The sequence below is a fragment of the Gallinula chloropus genome (genome assembly GCF_964237585.1).
Source record: "Gallinula chloropus genome assembly, chromosome: 6".
Taxonomy (NCBI): Eukaryota; Metazoa; Chordata; class Aves; order Gruiformes; family Rallidae; genus Gallinula; species Gallinula chloropus.
In genome coordinates, this window is record NC_140091.1 from 29698951 (window position 1) to 29718355 (window position 19405).

Below are 19405 nucleotides of genomic sequence, written 5' to 3' on the forward strand. Positions count from 1 at the left end.
AAATTTGACAGAATCTTACAGTTTTCTGTGGGCACTAAGCCAGTTAACTGAAAAAGGAGGAAAGGCACAGCAGTTTTATAGGAATCAGTAACAGCAATAGGCAGAAAAGAATTTCATGTTCTGTCTGAAGGAAATGGATAATTTCCCCCCCTCTTTTTTCCATTCCTTTAATTACAGTAAAAATCCATGTATTTATGCTAAACTGTGGGATTGTCATTGTTCTGTGACGTGTGACCTTTGAAATAGGAAGTATAGTCACCAAATTTCTCTTGCGTGTGTGAAACCTAGGAGGCTGCTGAGTGGAAGTTTCCCTTTTCATCTGGAATTATTCTGTGCTAAAAGATAATGTTTTATTTTATTGTAATGGAGACAATGTTTTGTGTTTAAATGGATGTTGTTCTGCCTCTTATCTTTCTGACCTATATAATATTATGCCAAAGGAGATGAGAATGCTTGGGCGTGTATTTGGAGAAGCCAAGAGATTTTCAAGTAAAGATGCCGTAAACCACAGGTTGGCTTTCTCAGTGTGGAACACTCTTTGAATTTTCCTTAAGTTCTTATTTATAGTTCAAATGTTACATTTGTATGCAACTTTTCCCAGGGTTTTATATCATGATGACTTATAGAGACTCTGGCTTTCCCTTCAATGACCTTTAACGTAATTTTGAGTTCATATGTATAAAAAAAACCTCCTCATACTATAAGCTTTACGATACTGACTAATGCTTTTAATTTTTGTCTTTGTAGAAAACGTTCCAGAAGAACTACGAGAACCATTTTACACAGACCAGTATGACCAGGAGCACATTAAACCACCTGTTGTTAACTTGCTGCTGTCTGCAGAACTCTACTGCCGTGCTGGGAGCCTTATTCTCAAGAGTGATGCTGCAAAGCCACTTCTAGGTCATGATGCTGTTATACAAGCCCTGGCACAAAAAGGCCTTTATGTCACTGACCAAGAAAAGTTGGTGACTGAACGAGATCTTCACAAAAAACCAATTCAGATGGTGAGTGCTTAAAGTGTGTATTTTATGTTTCTTGCATCCTTCTCTGTATTCCAAATAATTACATACCTATCTTTCAATATACATTATTACCCTGAAGCATTTTTCTCAAGAGCTTAATGTGATTCATTACTGGGAGGCTTGTGATTTGGTTCAGTTTGTTGACTGCTCATAGGTGTCAGTGCAGGTGTATTTCTTCTGCATTAATGGTTGAAAACATGTAATGTTTTACTTTGTTCAAGTGTTACACTGTCACATACGGTAGTGACAATATGAGTTTAGTTTTACAGTACTGTCAGTGAATATTTTTGTGTTCAAAAAGTGGTTTGAAAATAAGTTTTGGGGTTTTTTTTCCTCTTCCTAGAAATTTTTGGTTAAAGGCTTAAAAAAATTGACATAGGTAATTCAACCTAATAACATTCAATAATCGCTAGCTACGTATGTCAGTGTAAAACATGCAACAGTGGTATATTCTGTCTTTATTAATATGTCTTTGCTTTATACAACTGCTTATTAAAGCATTCTTGTAAAGATGAATGATTCTATTAGTAAGCTCCTTAGTTGTGGATTTTCTTTCTTGATTGGAGAGGAGTTTAAAAAGTCTGTAAAAAGGGTGACTACATATGGCCAATCCTTTCTCTAGGTTGCTTATTACACGACAGCATGATGGAATAAGTTTCAGCTGTATTTGAAATGAAGTGTTGAAAATTATTTTCACCTTTTTATTACTTGATACAGATAAAAGTAAACCTAGAGCTGAGTCTACAAAGGCTGAGCTGACAACTTCCATTCTAATACAGAACTTAAGCTTATTCATTTGAAATCACAAACAAATTTTATCATGATATCAGTGGAACTAATGTTCCTACTAGGAGGTATTTACGGAACAATCTGGTCTTTTTAGATTACAATACAATGGACTCAGGGGAAATAAAATGTCTAATAGAGGAAGGACTTCTATAAATTTTCTGTCATCCATTAGCTGAATCTAGACTTCACAGTCTAGTTTTGCCAGTCTTGTTTTTTATTGAATCTATCCTCTGGAGTTGGCAGACTGCTCTGTTTTAAGGCCTTCCATACTTTTATGGTCAGGGGCCTGTGGCTGCTGCTAAAATGAAGGTATGTGAAAATTAAGGGAATTATGTTTTTCTCTCTAGCTTATTGGCTTCTTGTGTTTACAAACATGCAATAAGACTAATATGCATTTGAATAGCAATTTTGTATTTCCCCTGTGCTTGAGTGGCTGTTTGTGTCTTACTTCACTGTGGTGTTAGGTACAGGCCAGCAAATTCAAGTATTTGTGTCATAATAGTTGACGTTTCCAGATTCCTACTCTGCCATATCACCTGTCCCCAGTCCAGTACCACAACAGATGAGTGTCATGATATGGTTGAGTTGGTTCACAAGCAGCCAGGGTGTGACAGTGAGAGGGAACACTGGAGTGGAAATGCAATTGGCTTGGTGGAAGTGCTGTCATGTGTATGACAACAGCTACCAAAGAAATGGCTATGAAACTGTAGTTTCAATAATAATACTCTGAGCCCAAAAGTTTTAGTTTGCTTGTCTCTATGCAGTTCCTAGCAGCAGTGCTACATTTTAATTGGGAAGTCTCAACCTTTTTCCTTATTCTATGATTAGCAGAGTTGGAAGAGCATTTAAATTCTGGCTGTTGCAGTATTGGCAGTCTTAAAATTATCCCCCTGATGTCTTCTAGTACCTTTTGCTAGTGTTCCATATGTCACAGTTTCTACAAGCCATACAAAGATGTATATCCTATTTTAGAGCATGGAACAACTTTTCTTTTTCAATTATGTTGAACAGATAGTTTCAATATCTAACCCATACATTCCTCCAGTAGACCAGATTGCACTAAGCCTGTGTTCAATCTCATTTTGAGTAATTAATAAAGTAGTATGGTGGCCTTTCTCCATAAATAGGGGAAAGATGCTGGTGTTTGTTGGAGGACCTTATTGTTACCTGCTCAGATATATTCTGTTTGTCACTGAAAAGGGGTGAGTTGTTATGTAGAATGAAACCGTGGAAGGAGATTTGAGTGGGGAAGGTTCTAGTTTTACTTGTCCTTTGTAATGCGGGTAGCTGGGGTGTTTGAAGCATTGATGGCTGTGGTGATTAATTGTTCATTTCCTTCATGTGTGACTACCTAAGCAGACATGTAAAATTTTCACCACCTGTGTTTTTTAGATAGCTATAACTGAACCTTTCTTCTAGCAAGCACCCTATATATTAAGGTCCTTGACAAGTCTAGGAAATTTATATGTGTATCGTTATGCAGTGAGGTGAGGATAGATGGTAATTTCATTGTTAGCTGTGAGTGACTTGGCTGTGGTATTATCTAATTTGAGAAGCTGCATATTTTTGTGTGTGTCTCTGTGTATATATACACCTATGTGTATATGTAACAATTAGTTTCCTCCAGTGGAATGGGATTAGGAAGGAGGCACTTAAGAAATTAACACACAGTAACAGAAGCAAAGGCTTCTACTAAAGCCTCCCCTCTGTAGGGGTAAGGAAGTTCATGTGGAGTCTGGTTTGGTTTAGTCTTTCTTATGTTTTCTTTGTTCACATGTCTTGTATTTGTTTTTCTGATAAAATTGAAAGCTAGGTTATTCTTAAAATTTGTTCTGATTTAAGGACTTGTAATTGAAACTGTCTGTTCCTGAGAGATTACACCTTGTGTACCTGTATTTCTGTTCTCCATGTATTGCAAGTCATTAAAACTTAATTCTGTGTTTAATTTTGTTAAATATTCTTATTTGATAAGGTAATCCTTTTGCCTTTATTTTTGATATGGGAGCAAAAGAGCAGATTCATAGGAGTGTAGGGGTTGGAAGGGACCTCTAGAAAACATCGACTCCAATTGCCCAAATACCACATTTTCACTCTCTGGGTTGAAATTCACGTGGTCTTGGCTCTACTACATTAGGTTTTAAACAGTGCAGAAATACGTTTAGAGCTTGTAATTGAAATAGTATTAAACCAAGAAACAAAACATTTTCCTCCTGAAAATTATACTTCAGGTCAGGAGTATCAAAGGCATTACCTGATGCTTAAAACATTCATGAAAGCCAAATTGCAAAAATACAAGGAAAGTTAATTATTTCAGTTGGCCAGCTCCAATTGCATAAAACAAAAACCAAACACCAACCTGTCTTTAATAGGCACTTCCAGATGGAAATCATATCTGATTTTGACAGGCTAGAAGTCTGAAATAGCTCAAGAATTCAGCATGCCTCCAACAATTATGCAATAATCTTGTTTTAATGCTTCCCTATATAATATCCATAGATTACTCCACATGTTGAATTATTTCTTTTAAATTTCACATTTATTTCCTGAGCCAAATTGACTTACACCTTCCCGGTTTTGCTCATATGTATATTTGATTTCTTTACGTTTTAAAAAACGTATATATATATCTGCTCTTAGAGTGTGAACTGGAAGAGACTTTTAGACAAGCTTCTGTATTATGCTAATAATTTTTTATCAACTGAATAATGTCTTTGACAAGTCCATTCCTTTTATTTAATATTTAATCAGGCTGGCCATTTTGTATTCATGTGCTGATGATCTCTTTCAATTCGTGTAAAGTAGAGGGAAGAACAAACAGATTCAGTGAGGATTTAAGAAATGTTTCCTTCCTTCAAATCCCTGCAATGTACTTCTGCCATTTGGGAAAAAGAATAAAGAATCAGCATCTTGGTTCTCTGCTGCTTGATACTCTGGGGGGAAACTGAAGTTGCATAATTACCCAGGCTGTAGACTTGCGGACTGCCCAGTCTCTCCTTAATGTAGCAGAGCAAAGGCCAAATAAATTTTAAGCTTGATGACTAATATTGTCCAATCTTATCTACCTGTTTAAAGCCAGTGTGCTTTGGGGGCTGTGTGGATACAGTAACATTATAGACCATTACTAGATTTGAGCCAAAAATCTATTTTCTTGCTCTTACTGTATGTTGATAGAGCGTTTTCATCTGACTTTAAAAAAAAAAATAAATTGAAAATTACTATCTTGCCAGGATTCTGAAAGGGAAAAAAAGGCAGATTTAGAGATCTAATTGCCAAATTGTAATTAAGAACTAAAAAATGGTTAGTGAATACCATGTATATAAAATCTCCAGGAAAATATATCATACTTACAAATATTTCTTTGTGTCATCTTCTCAATATAGGAAAACGTAAAAACTTTACTAAGGATAATGCAGTCAATAAATACAACTTCTCTGTAAATTTGAACTCTAATTTGGAAAAATATTGTTGCAGAAAAAAGTCAGCTAGCTGAGCAGCTACCTTAAACTTACACCCATGTATAGTTATTTTTGAACAGTACTATCGTTAATCAGGAAACACTTAAATCCTCCATATGCTTCCACAGTTGTCTGCCAAGATGTGGAAGGAATGAGAGGCTCCAGCAAACCCCCCCACAATAAGTCCATAAAAGCTGGTAGGATTAAAAAATTTTGTATTCCTAATTCTGGGATATGATGACCTGTGTATGGGTTTTTAATATATTAAATACTGTGCTGTCATCCAAATTGTTTATCCATTTAGCTGCAAATTACCTTCTTCCTTGAAGATGTCTTCCGTGAGGCAATCTGGCAATAATTCTCGTTGTAGCAGTTGTGAATCTGGGCTATAGCTGAGGCATGGTTAGGTGTGCCTGTATTCACTCTTCAGTAGTGATCAGAAATATGCTTTTGATGCAAATTTCCATATTTCTCCCAGTTACTGAACTTGTGGTTTGTATTGTAGAGTCATCTCAGGGAAAACGAACTCAATTTCTTTCAGCAGTTTAAACTGGAAGATGGGCTTTAGGATCATACCTGACAAGGGGTACTCATTTCACAGGACTAGAGAAGAGCTGATGGAGGTCAATCACCTGAGAGTGGAGCAGAGGCAGTTCCTAGGATCTTTGCATCAGTTTTGCTTTTCAATTGTGCAGTACTTTTTATTAAGTTAATCACAGTCAGTGAAACTTAGACAGAAGAAAGGGGAATTAGTAATACTGAGTTTGTACTGACAGCCAGAGTCAGCACCTCTTTCTGTCTGAGGTAGCAGACAATAAGCAGTTAACTCAGTCTGCAATCCAGATTTTTTTTTCTGACAGACTGCATTCACTTGACATTACAGTCCCTCTCATCAGAGGAGTATTTATCCTTGACGAAGGACTCCCGCAGCTCACCCAGTTTGCTTGCAGCTACATGCTGCAGCCTCTGCATTTTCATGCTGTAGAATTCCTTTAACTCTGTAAGGCAACAAGAAGTGTACTAAACACTTCACAGAACAAAGCAATCAGATGTGGCTTCTGCCCTGAAGAATCAGGCTTTGGCATGATGTAACAAGTCTCCATTCCTGTGCTATTGTGAATTGCTTGTTAGATGAGGACACGTCAAAAGAATTTGCAGTGACTTGACTTGAGCCCATAGGTACCCCAATTCATTAAACAAAACACCAGATTCTCATATAAACTGATTTTTGATGTTTAAGCATCTTGCATAGTAGTGTTCACAGAAGATTAAAGTAAAAAGCAAGGTGAAACAGAAGCTGTGTTTAGTCTAAGGTGCCTCACAGAACCAGTCAGCTGTGGCTTTGAGCTGGGATAATGTAAACTTTACATGTTCTGTATTTTTCTCCGTTTCTGCTGTAGCCACTGAATTTCAGACTTAACCCTTCACGTTACTTGTAAGGGTCTCGTTTGCTTGAAAACAGGGATCCAGTGTTTCTGCTGGTCTTGTGCCAGACACACCATCTCACTTTAGTCAGCACTGCACAAACATCTGCTGACGTAGCAAAGGAATGTGGATAACAAGCTCCCTCAAGCGCAAGGTACCGGTTTGTGCTTTGGTCATGGCAACTGCTGTTACTCCTCACAAAGTTTATTCTGCTCTTACCATGAACTTAGAACGTAGTGTCCCATTAGCTTTTTTCATGCAGCTTATCTAGACTCGTAACCTAGGGATTTTGTTTTGCCTGCTGCTTGTTTGTAATTGTGTGTGTGTTGTATGTATAAAATGCTTTCTCCTGTGTTGTGTAAATAGCAGCAGTGACTTGGGATGTGCTCTATGGTATGTTTGTCTGAAATTTAGTGTGTTCAAACAAATCCAGGTTATCAGTGTGAGCCATGCTAGGGTTGGGTTTATTTCTGTAATTTTGTGGGATTGAAGGGCGTATTTAATTTAAGCCTCCTCCTTTTCTGAAACTCAGCTCTATAACTGATCACTTGCTAGTTGCCATTCTTCTGTGCTGTAAATGATTAGCTTGGCTGCAGTTAGATTGAGTCATTTCTGTGGTTCTTTTCCAGGCCAGTCAAACGAAGCTGTAGATGAAACAATTACAGAATTGAATTGTTCTGTGCTTACTCTTATTCATATGTATCTTAGGCAATGAATAGCTGAAAAGGAAAAATTGCAATGAAGGACCATTATTTATTAGAAAGAAAATAGACATTTATTCTTAAAGCATCAGTTTTGAAACCTTTGTGCAAATAAAGGTAGCAACTAACCCCAAAAGGTAATGAGATACCTGTATTAGAAATTTGTGGAAGACTTAGGTAACCACAGCAACATCCTTTGGGTTTTCATGGAATGCTCAGTGCTCAACCAGTGCACCAAGTGTAGCAATTAATGTGGAAGGTAGCAGAGCTACTGGCACCAGAGGTGTGTATGTAAAGAATGAAAAGTAGGAATTCTTTACTGGTCCTTTCTATTGTTTTCTTGTATAGTGTTCCTTTTTATGTTGCTCTTTGCCCAGGGGAGGGGATGTGTGTAAAGAAAAAGGTGGTTGTAGTTCAGTTTAGAAATACACAAAAAACATCCCATGCATACAACCCAAAGAAAGGACTGAGAAATAGACAAAAAGCCCCACTCCTGAAGCCCAAGGGAGAACAGCTAGAAGGAGGTATACATTGTGAAAAAAGAATGAATTGAAGTCCTGAAGAATGACAGATACTATGTAGAAAATGCTTTCTGAACGGGTCAGGAAGTATTTTCACCAACCTTGAAAGAAATACTGTTTTGCTAAACAGTTTAAGAACACTTTCTTCCTGTCTCAATAGCACTGTTAAGTAATAAGTTTCAGCTTTTGGCTGTTGGTTTGCATTATGAAGTTTCTTTCTGTCTCTTTAGGTGTATTAAAAAGTTATTTAAATAAATGTTTAGGAATGGTTTTACTTCTGCTACGTTAAGTCCATTTCAAAGTATGGTAACTAAACTGTTTAGAAGAAGAATCTATGTCTAGGTAGTACAGACTAGCTAGACAGTGTTTCTTCATCAGTTAGTTTATTGAAATAATATACTAAGAGAAATCTTTCTAAATACCCTTCTGCAGGATAGGGGAAAGCTAAAAGTCTTGCATGGTTGTAACAGGCAGTTACTTGGTTAAGAGCATGGCTTGCTTCCTATTATGGAAAATAGTGAGCTGCTTCTAGCAGGAGGTGTGGGTATGTCGTGTAAACATAAGGAGAGCTTCACTGCCAGCTCTGTGTAGTACATGCACACAGCAGCAAGGGGACAAAACCCCACTGACTGTTGAAGGAATACAGTTTGTACTCCCCATAATGTAGCAGCTGCTCCAGTCGAGTACAGAAGGACTCAGCTAATCTGCATTTGTTAATCTGCGTGCATAAACCTGGCAATCTGCCCGCATTTATCAGCAGAGAACACTCAGTCATTACAGTAGATGTATTGTCACATTAAAATCCCTGCTCTGTGGAATTTAATGACATTATGGGATTTATTCCCCCCTCCCCCAAAATTGAATGAACAAAACGTAAGTTCTCCGTAGTATGTCAAGTCCTTTTTGTTTGACAGTTGGGGAAATAGCAGTGTACTTCAGTCATTTATATGAACTGATAGGTTTAAGAACTAGTAGGAAACTTCCTTTCCTTGCAGAAGTGTATTTCCAAGTTACCACAAGCAAAATCAACAGAATTGGTCCTACATAAATAAAATGATTCAAGACTTGTACTAAAACATTATCCCATAACTTGTTAAACTATTTAGGTGATGAATTGACTATAATAGTGCTCTTTAACCAATTAACTGTCTACTATAAATGTAGAAGATTTTCAGCTTTTTCCTATCCACTAGGAAGAGTATATCCTAGGAGAATGTATTTATTTGCCTTCCTGAGCTGTGAATCGAAGACCAGGGGGTAAAGAGCAAAGTCTATGTCAGAATGAGGTCGTACAACTCTAATAATTTTCAGAAGATTGGAAAAAGCTATCTTTATCAGAATTTATATAATCATCTAGCAGTAGCTAGAGATCCAAATCAGTCAGTTGTCAAGACTGATGACATCTCACAAAAGTTGAAATGGCAAGAGCTTTTTATAAGCTTTAAGTTGGATGTTTGGAACGGAATTTAGAACACCTGGACACCAGTATTTTTGCAGTAAGTGTATACGATATGAAGTACACATTGAAGTTTCTTTAGCTGTTGGGGTTGATGATAGTTTTTAACCTGCCACTTCTTTGTGAGCTTTAAAAGACAAAAAAGCCAAGAAAAGCAGTGTGAATATGTAGATGTTGAGTAAGCATGTAGTAGTAGGTCAGATAAATTTTACATTATGTCATTATTAAACATACATAGTATGTAATACAAAATCTCTCTATATAGGGACACATGCGTATTAAATAAGAAATTGAGGTATCTTATATTTTTGAAGGATACTAATGTATCTTGGAAGTAAATTGCAGCAAACCTACTGCAGTAGGTGCAAATTAAGTGCTGTTGAAAACAGAAAATGCAGTCAACATTATTAAGAGTATTTGAAAGGTTTAGTTACAGAAATTGTAGCACCTTACCCCCTTTTTACTGACATTGGCCTGCTGACCCACAACATACAAATTTATATCCCTGGGGTGTGGGGGCAGTGAGAGCTTTATTTTGCCATAGTGGCAGTCAGAAGAACCCTGCCATCGGAATTAAATTTATTTTTTAGATCTCTTCTGCATTATCAGCCCCTTATTTTGTGCTGTGTCTGCTGTGAACACGAAGAACAGTTCATCCTTTTCTTTTTTCTAAGAAGCCTCCTCTTTGTGGGCAGGTGATGCCCCTCTCTCACTGTGTTTCCCAAACTTTATCTTCATTCCAAATGTACTCTATTTGGCACAAATCTTCCTTGACAAGTTGTGATGAAATCTGGACCCAGGATTCTAACTCTCAAGGCTTGACAACAGGTACTTTGAGGTTAAAAACAAACAATAGTGTGACTGCCCATAGAAAGACTGTATGTTAGTGTAATTCAGTGTGTTGTTCTGTCAGGGAAGCCTCATAATATGTGTTGCTGAAATTTTTTTTATAATAAAATGTGTCTAATAGGTAGGTGTCTGGAGAGAATGAGATTATTCAAGCTCTTGCTTTTGGTTTTTCTTGAGCAACAGGAATAAATACAGAGAAAACTTAACTTCTTTACTACCACAGTTGGGAAGTAAAATAGTATGGTAATGATGGAGTTGGAGAAATCTGTATAGACACTAGCAAAGAACTGCTAGGGATAAGAAAATCCTGATGCCGAAAGTACTACTCAATTTATTTACTCAGCTTCCTATCAGTTTTAGTGTAGTGATTAGACAATAATAGCATCAGTCAAATTATTTCAGTGTCTCTGAGGTGGTATGGTATCCCCAGGTACTCTGCAGTGTTAATTTTTTTCTGTTGTTAGTTAGCATCATGAATTGTATTTTCTTTAAATCAGCAGACACACATGCATGAAAACTCTTTACTTTTCCAGGTCAAGGCTTTCAGCAGGGAATAAACAATCCTGCTCATGTACTATGTACTTTCAACAACAACAGTAAGAACAAAAGAATTAAAAAAAAAATACCCATACGCCTCTGGGCATTGGGGGATAACTTGTCTGGCTTTCCCAGAACATAGGGAAACTGAGAGCTTGTGTAACAGGCTACATGTGGCTTGGCATTATTGGCTTGTACTGATTACGGGGGAGGGAGAAGGATAATACAGCCTTGCTTGTTCTAACAAGATCTGATGTCTTTATGACTTAAACACAATTATACTCTTATCGTACATATGGCTGTAGTGTCAATTATTTTAGGTACCTTTTCTCAAACAGCTTTAAGTCTCTAGTAGAGAAGGTAGTAGCTTTCTGCTGACCAATGCTTGCATTGTTTAGCAAAGGTGGCTTCTTTGATTCTCTTCTTACCCTCCCAGATTTAGAGGGAGAACTGATTACTCTTCCAATTCTTCTACATCCTTAGCTACTTTTCCTACAAATATTTTATTCTCTCAAACCTGATCAGTGAAGAGCTTTTCTTCCAGGCCATTGGTAAAAATAGTAAGAGATGAAGAGCTGATAACTCATCTCTGTAGCGTTTTCCAGAAAATGTACCTGTTCCTTGCTGATTCTGTACTCAGCTTAGTCAACCACATTATATATCTCAGTTTAATGGATCTGGCATTTTAAAAAGTTATTTAATCAGAATGTATCAGTATCAAGCTAGATGCCTTGTACTCGTATGACAGTCTTACACTTTTCAGCTATATTTATAAGTGAATTTGCAAGTTACTTAGGTTCTATAAATTTGTGGTTTAATTAGCATTATCATTTTACTTGTTTTATATAAACCTGGCTCCTTGTTGAATCTGAAATGATTTTGCATGATATCAGAAGGAGGATGTGGGGCCTTAAAATTATTTGTATTGTCTGTCTATAGAAAAAAACAAAACAATGGATTTATTTTTTTTTTAAAGCCTTTTGGAATGTCCCCAGCATTCTTAGTTACGGAAGGAATAGCTCAGTATGTACAGAGAGCTCCTCTCAAAATGCTTTTGTAATTTTTATAATACAGTATTTTCTTTCCTTCTTTTTCTGGACTCTGAGATGAAGTTGTAGCTTATGTATGAAACTGGCAAACTTCTGGGTAATCCAAAGGCAATCAATAATTAACATTCCTTTTAGAAGTCAGAGAAGATTAGAGCTCTCTTGCAATAAGTGGGGGGGAAAAAAGGTATCAGCTTGCAGGTTACTGCATATACTTGTAATACAAATGAGATGCTTCTTTGTAGGCCTATATTCCTTGTCCTTAAATACAGTGTCCTCAGTTGTCAAAGAAATGAGCTACTAGACATCTTTTTAAGGCTGAAACCTTGGACAGCAGCACTTAGAGTCATTTGAAAAGGTACTGTGTGAAAAGGATAGCAGCATGTCTCTCCTGCCAGTCACATCACTTTTTCCACCTATGAAGCTCTTACTTCATAGTTATTTTTAGGGAATATTCATCTTAGCTAATATCTTGATGAATAAATTCAAGTTAAAATCATGCAAGACTATTTTTGTATTATCTTTAAATAGGTTTTTTTTTACCCTATTGTCCCATTTGTTGTCTTAACCAAACTATAGTCTTCTAGATTTTTTTTTCTGCTAGCTATATTATCTAGAAAAAAACTCATTCTTTCAGCATAACCACTGACTAAATTTGTCTTTGTTTTCCTGAAGGCATATGCTGCTTATTTCTGTTTTTTTGCATTGCTTCTATACCTTTCCTAGCCCTTCTTCCAAAGGAATGTAAGGCATTATTTGAATTTGCAGGTTTAATTGTAGTAAAATGATTTATTTTTCTTTAGTGTCTTTTATACTACTTACAGCCCACATCTGTCTTCTGCAGGTTATGTACTTTATAGATCACTTTACTCTTTACAAGTTCTTCCAGGTGTGTTGGAAATAGCTGCTGGTCTAGCAGAGAGTGAGCCAGATTAATTTCTTTTGCTAAAGGAAAGGCTGGAGCGTAGACCAAATAGCCATGGACTCTGAGCATCCCTCCTGAACCCCAGTGCATTCTGAGAAGAGTTCAAGAAGGTTTTCAGGATATAGGTGTGAGGAAAAATGGGAGAGATTAGAGGGGTGGGAACAGAGTCTTTTGGAAGACTTAGTGGATGCTGTCCCTGCCAATGGCAGGGGGATTGAAAATAAGTGATCTTTGAGGACCCTTCCAACCCAAAACATTCCATGATTAGTGGTGTGTGAGTGGGAAAAGAGAAGCTCCTCCTGAGCCCAAAGCACACAGCCCCATCAGTCAACAAAGCTTTGTTGTCATAGAGCAACTTCTTCCCTCTTGCCTTGCTTTTTGTTACCAAAAGGTAACCACGTCCACAGGCTTGGAGCTACTTCCTGACTGGGGCTGCAGTTGTATTATTCAAAGGGCATCATCAATCTGTGTCAACCCCAATAAAGCAGAGACCTCCACATCTGTGTGTGGGCATGGTGTGATAGAGCCTATTTCCAGGAATATCTTTATCCAGAAGGATGATAATTTTTTTTTCTCCCACGGCATAACTCCCACCTTTCTCCTCTGCTTCTTGCAGTGGCATCAGTGTACATGGTACTTTACAGATTAAAATAATACATTGGTAATCTGTTGGCAACTAGAGATGCCACTGTCTCTTACCTTTGTGTCATAACTTCTGGGGGCAAAATAATGGATTGTGATTAAAATGGGAGAATACTGACCTCCAGAAAATTAGAGAGTATTTGAACTTCATACATGTTCTTACTTAATCACAGATGTTACTTAATGTTAGTCTTATACATTAAACCAGTAACTAGTGTTGCACACTTGTATCATACTAAGTTCAAATGGAATTCAGTCATAGTGCTTTCACAAAGGTGAGCTTTAAGGACAGCTATAAAATACTTCCCTTTCCTCTTCCTTCCCTGCTTCATCTCCCCTCCTCTTCCCAGCTAACAAGGTGATTTAGTAGTTGAGGTTCATATATGGGGATGATTGCTTTTGCTGAAGTGAGGATTTCATCATTAGACAGAGGGCTTGTGTGGTTTCTGGGCAGCATGCACTGACACATCTTGTGCTTGCAGCAGTGGTTTCAAATAATGCTGTTGGTATTTACTGCTGGGAGCACAGCAAATACTTTCATTCTAGTAATCGCCATCTTAAGGCACTGAAGTGGGTTATTTGAAAGGAGTTACCATTTCTTCGTGTTTCTGTACTGTGTTTTCTGTTCAGCTGTTTTCTGCTGTGCAGTTGTGTGAGGCTGTGCTGCTGAGATGGTTTCTTTAAGCAGCAGTTAGAGTTTTCTGCCAGCCTAAACTATAAACAACGAGCAATTCAAAGCCAAAGTCACGGCCTGAGAGATGGTCACAGCGCCTCTGAGAATCACACAGAGGAGAAAACCCGGCAGCAGCTGCATTTTGCCACCGAAGGAGCGAGAAGATGTAACGAGCTGTGCAGACACCAAGGCCGGAACAGGGCTGGGGACGAGGCACCCCAGGTGCTGGAGAGAAAGATGCCCCAGCAGCTCCTGGAGAAACCCATGGAGAAGGCCCAGACCCCACCTGCAGCCTGTGGAGGGGCTCCAGGCTGGATGGAGCAGGTGGAGACATAGAGAAGATGCTCTGACCCTACGTTGGAACAAGCTGCTGCAGCCATGAGGAGAAACAGACACAGATGAGTGAGAGAGAGATTTGCACTGGACCAGGTTTGCTGGGGGAGGCTGGTGACCCCACAGAGGACTGGGACTGACAGACATTGTGATTTATGACTGCCGGCCATAGCAGTGACCCACGCCAGGGCAGCTGGTGAACAGATAAAGCCCTGGGGAAAGGATTTATGTTGGAGAAGTTCATGGAGGACTGTCTCCTGTGGGTGAGACCCTATGGTGCAACAGGGGGAGGGTGTGGAATGAATGCCCGCCCCCACCCTGGCCAAGAGGGAAACCACCTTGCAAGGGACTGAGTGAAGCCCCCATCTCCCAGTCCCTGCCCCCCTGTACTGCGAGCAGGGGGAAGAAGGGAGTGAAATCATGACTAGAATGAAGTCCGCTAAGAAGGGAGCAAGGGGGGAGGTTAGAGGTGTTTTCAGATCTGGAAAAGGAAAACAGCTCATGAAGAAGTAACGAAGAACCTCATTGTTTCCCAGTCCCTGCCCCCCTGTGCTGCAAGCAGGGGGAAAAAGGGAGCAAGATAATGGCTAAAGGGAAGTCTGCTTAGAATGGAGGGGTGTGGGGAAGGTGCTACAGAGAACCCCATTTTCCCCAGTCCCTGCCCCCCCTGTACTGCGAACAAGGGGGGAGAAGGAAGCAAAATCCTGACTAAAGTCTGCTAAGAAGGGAGTGGTGGGGGGAAAGTGTTTTAAGATTTGGTTACGTTTGTTTTAAGATCTGGTCACGCTCCCAAATCAGTTTTGTTTTTTTTTTTTCTTCGCTGTTCTTTGTGTAGTGTAATAAAGTAGAGTAGTTTCCCTCTTGTTCGCCTTGTGTTGAGTCTGTTTTGCCCATGTTGTTGATGACTATGATCTCTCCCTGTCCTTATTTTGACTCCTGAGCCTCTTGATATATCTATGTTCTCCCCTGTCCAGCTAAGGGGTGTAATAGACTGACTTTGGTGGATGTCTGGCCTCCAGCCAGGGCGAAACCACAACATCTGCTTTGTTTCAGTTATCGACCTGCCCTCTTACTTAACTTGCCTTAGCCAGGGAGAACAGGAGGAGTGATGTTTTGTCAAAGAAAATAGTTGTTTACTAGGATGTGAATAGGTTATTGCTGCAATTGACTTTACTGAGAACTACTAATTATGCAACACTGTGAACCAAAAGGGCATGAAGAATGAGAACATGATCATGTGTTTCATTGTTTTAATCTTTAAATAGACTTATGAACTGGGAGTTATTTCATTACCAAAGGGAGGTGGAGGAGAGAGACTTGTCCAATTCATTTTCATGCCATAAAAAGTATTAGTTTACAAACAGCTAGTTGTGAAGGGTAAGGGTGGGCACCATTTTACCTTGATTGCTTGTTATCTGAGAAGTGGAATCCTGTCTTAATTATTTGGAAAAGAACATTCTAGTCTCTTCTATGTGTAGTCCACAAGCTTACTGAGGATGGTATCATATCTATGACTATTTTAAGACATTACCTAAGTAACTTTTAGGAACAGCCTTATTTAGCATTTCATGGTCCTTCCCATTTTTGTGAAAAGATGATAGTTAAGACATTGCCTTACTAGTAAGCTGCTTAAATTCCAGATTATTTCCAAAGTGCAGTGATAATTTGCAACAGAAATATATATAGTAGGTATTCTGTCCTCATCATAACCCTTTTCTGTCTACCAATCTGCTCCTGTTGATCTGCAGTAGTTCCTGACACAGACATAGCCTATATGGCCTGATGCTTAGAAGAAGCTTATAGTAATGGGGACTGCAGCCAGATGTCCTGCAAAAATCTACAGCAGTGGATGAAGTGGGCATTGCTGTGTGCAAGTAATCTATTGAAAAGGATTATTACAGCAGGATCTCTCTGAGGGCATACATTGCTTGTTCTTAAGTATAAAATATGCATCAGAGTGCAGTTACTTGGGAAGATAGAAAATAATGGCTCTCTATCTCTTTGTGCATATGAGTCTTTCTCTGAAGGAGCCCATCTTTGCTCTAGAGGTTTGGGTTCTGTCTTAATGCTTGCTGTTTAGTCTGGATTAAAGAAATGAGTGGAAAGGCTTTTGAATGTTCATTGAAAGGACCATAATGCACCTTTCCCATGTCTGCTTTAACATCACTGTGAACCATGTCCTTGTTAAGCAGCCACTGTGGTGTCTGGTCTGTCGCAATCCTTTAATAAGTAGATGAAAAAATACTGGTCAGCTGTCTGATTTAGTAATGCTATTAGTCAGCAGCTTGTCGCTGACAAGGTTTTACTACATTAACAACCATAGAGAAACAGGTTTCTTGTGATCAGTATAATTTTCTGTGTCTGTTTTAATTTCTTTAACACTGCTGATAGAGTTTAAGTAGGTGACTGGGAAACTTCTTTTGACCTTGGGTGTTATTTTAGAAGAAAATGCTTGACAAGGTCAGTTTCCTTCTTCTCTCATACTGTGCTGTGTTATGGTCTATAAATGTGATACTCCTATAAATCTTTGAGGAAAAGGAAAAATAACTCTTAATGTAATTGCCATTGGAGTGATGAGCATGGTGACCTTAATTCTATGTCCCTTTTATGGTTAATAAAGAAACAGCAAGGAAATTATCACAAGGCTGTTCATTATGCAAATGCAGGAAGATTTCATGTTACGTTTATGTGAAAGTTGCAGTTTCTCTTTTTGAAGATAGTATGTTGAAATGAACAGACATAATGTTTTGACTTCTTTAGCCAATATTTGCCTAGATGAACAAAGAAAGCTAAGCCTTACGTTTCTGTCCTAAAAACAGGTTTTTGTACATGAGCAATTTTACAAAAAACATAGAAACATTGGACAGGTTCTTGAGCAGCAGCTTTATAAAGGTACTCTGATACCTGACATGTTACAGAATGAAGTTGTCCATAGGTCTGAGATGGTTACACATCAGAGGCATTAGCTTCAATGTCAAATTATTTTGCTTTATCTAAAATGCTGGAAGATACACATTTCCCTTTGTCAGTCGGACCTGTAGCATGCTGTGGCAGTGCCAGACATGCACTGGAGAAGACATGTCTCTATTTCTTTCTCCATTCTCATCTCCACCAAATTATTACCCCGTTCCTACAAAGGTTTTAATTTTGGGACCTCAGCCTCTCATACCTTCTCTGGCTTCCTCTATTATGTGCTTAGAGCACGTTGCCCAAACCTGAACTCTTCACTGGATCTTGTCTTGCTCCCGCCATCTCCATGAGGAAGTGGTAGTTCTCCAGAACTCCTAAGGCAGTGTTTCTGCAGCAGATGTTCTGAGTTGAACAGGCTTGGATACTTCCTGGTGATAACTGCTTCTGGAGGTGTTTTAGCTGAGCTGCCAGAGAAATAAGTGGCATGAAAAGCAGTGGTTTACTATGCAGGTATGAGTGAGAAAGGAAGAAGGAACTACTTTTTATTTATATATATGGATATGGCTCGTTCATAACCAAAGCCTTGTTTCTCTCTTTTTGCACTGTGTTCTTCAAAGATCAGTGGAGTTTTTTTGTGACAAAAGACGTTCAGATGGTATTTTATATAATTACTGCTTGCTCTTGGTTTAAATGTCTACAGCATAACAGCAGGGACACAGTGCACATATGTAACAGGATATCAGTTTTTGTAAGGGATTTTTGTTTCTGGTTTATCTGGACAAGATCTGAGAATGTGATCTAGGAAAATCCTTAGTTATCTTCAAAACAGAAATCCTCTGGGAAATAGCTGCTGCTATTTATTTGTCTAATTGTGTATAACTATCTTGTTATCAGTTATTTCTCAGTTCAGTTTAACTTATCCAATTAAAAATGTTTTATTTTTGCAACATGGAATACTTGGCATGAAGGCACTGAAATGCCATTGTTGCTTTTATCATCAGGTGCTTGATTATTCCAGTATATAGGATACAGGCAACTTCTGGAGTAATTTAGAATAAGAAAAAAAAAAAACCAAACACAATGAACTGTACAAAGTGTGACATTATTTTTATCTTGTCCTATCTTATAATGTGATGGGCACCATTTGCTGGATCTTGATTCCAGTGCATGTTGCGCTGGTATTTTGTTTCACTATGACCTGGAGTGGGGAGCACTGTCTCAAGTGGTTGTGTGATTCAGGAAGATTCTGGGAATCTGTTAAGTGCTAAGTTAGGGTTGAATTAATAGATCAAATTCTTAACGTCTGTATGCAGCACAAGGAGAAAATCTTAGGTAGAATTTCGAAGTGCTATCAGAATGCTTAACTCTGCAGGGTTCTGTATTTGACAGACCCTTTCTTAGAAATTAGTTACATTTCCCATGTCAGATGTGCGTTTTCAGTCTAGTAGTGATGTTCTATAGACATTCATATGATTTGACAACTAAATTTTAAAAGTTAACCAAATACAGGTGGTTATAGTAAATAATGAAAGTGAAAAGCATTCCCTCTACCTTGCAGAACCTGCCACGATGTGTTTGGCATGACTCAGTAATGCCTGTACTCGCCGAACAAGCATCTTATCAGAGTCAGGCACTTGTTGTTCATGGAAGTATAGTGCATGGGTAATTGAGCATGATCATTCCGTTGCAGGACAAGAATAACTGGACAAGTTATTGTAGAATTGTGCTAGCCATAAATACTCTGTGAGGCTACAGAAGAATTGTGTCCAAAAATCATCAAGGGGGGCGGAAAGGACTACTTCAGGCTGCTCCCATTTTGTCAATGACAATATTTTAAAACTGTTCTTTCCTTTTCAGTATCAGACTTGCCTTCATTTTGCTATAGGAAATTTGGTGAAATGAAGCAATAGGTTTGAAGTTTATCATGTATTTGCTCTAGTCGTGAATTCCTTCCTTACCTCCTGCAGTTTTGAGCAATGGTCTGTGCTTCCCCTGACCTGGAATTCTGCAATTTTTCTACTCTTAGTTGAGACTTGGAATTTAGGAGGTATCTCTCTATGCTAGTCATTTGAGACTCTGATTATCTAGGGAAGAGGCTTTGGGAAAGGGCGCATGAGA

At 38.5% G+C, this 19405-nt stretch overlaps 1 protein-coding gene across 1 annotated transcript in view; it reads left to right on the forward strand.

The window, feature by feature from the left end:
- The window catches only part of CAMSAP2 (calmodulin regulated spectrin associated protein family member 2), a gene marked incomplete at its 5' end in the record, with an annotated part of 73559 nt that overhangs the window by 9621 nt on the left and 44533 nt on the right, over positions 1 to 19405 (forward strand). The window contains one exon of the mRNA XM_084266314.1: positions 748 to 1007. Within this exon, the coding sequence (XP_084122440.1) occupies positions 748 to 1007 (260 nt within the window). The remainder of the gene's footprint in view (positions 1 to 747; positions 1008 to 19405) is intronic.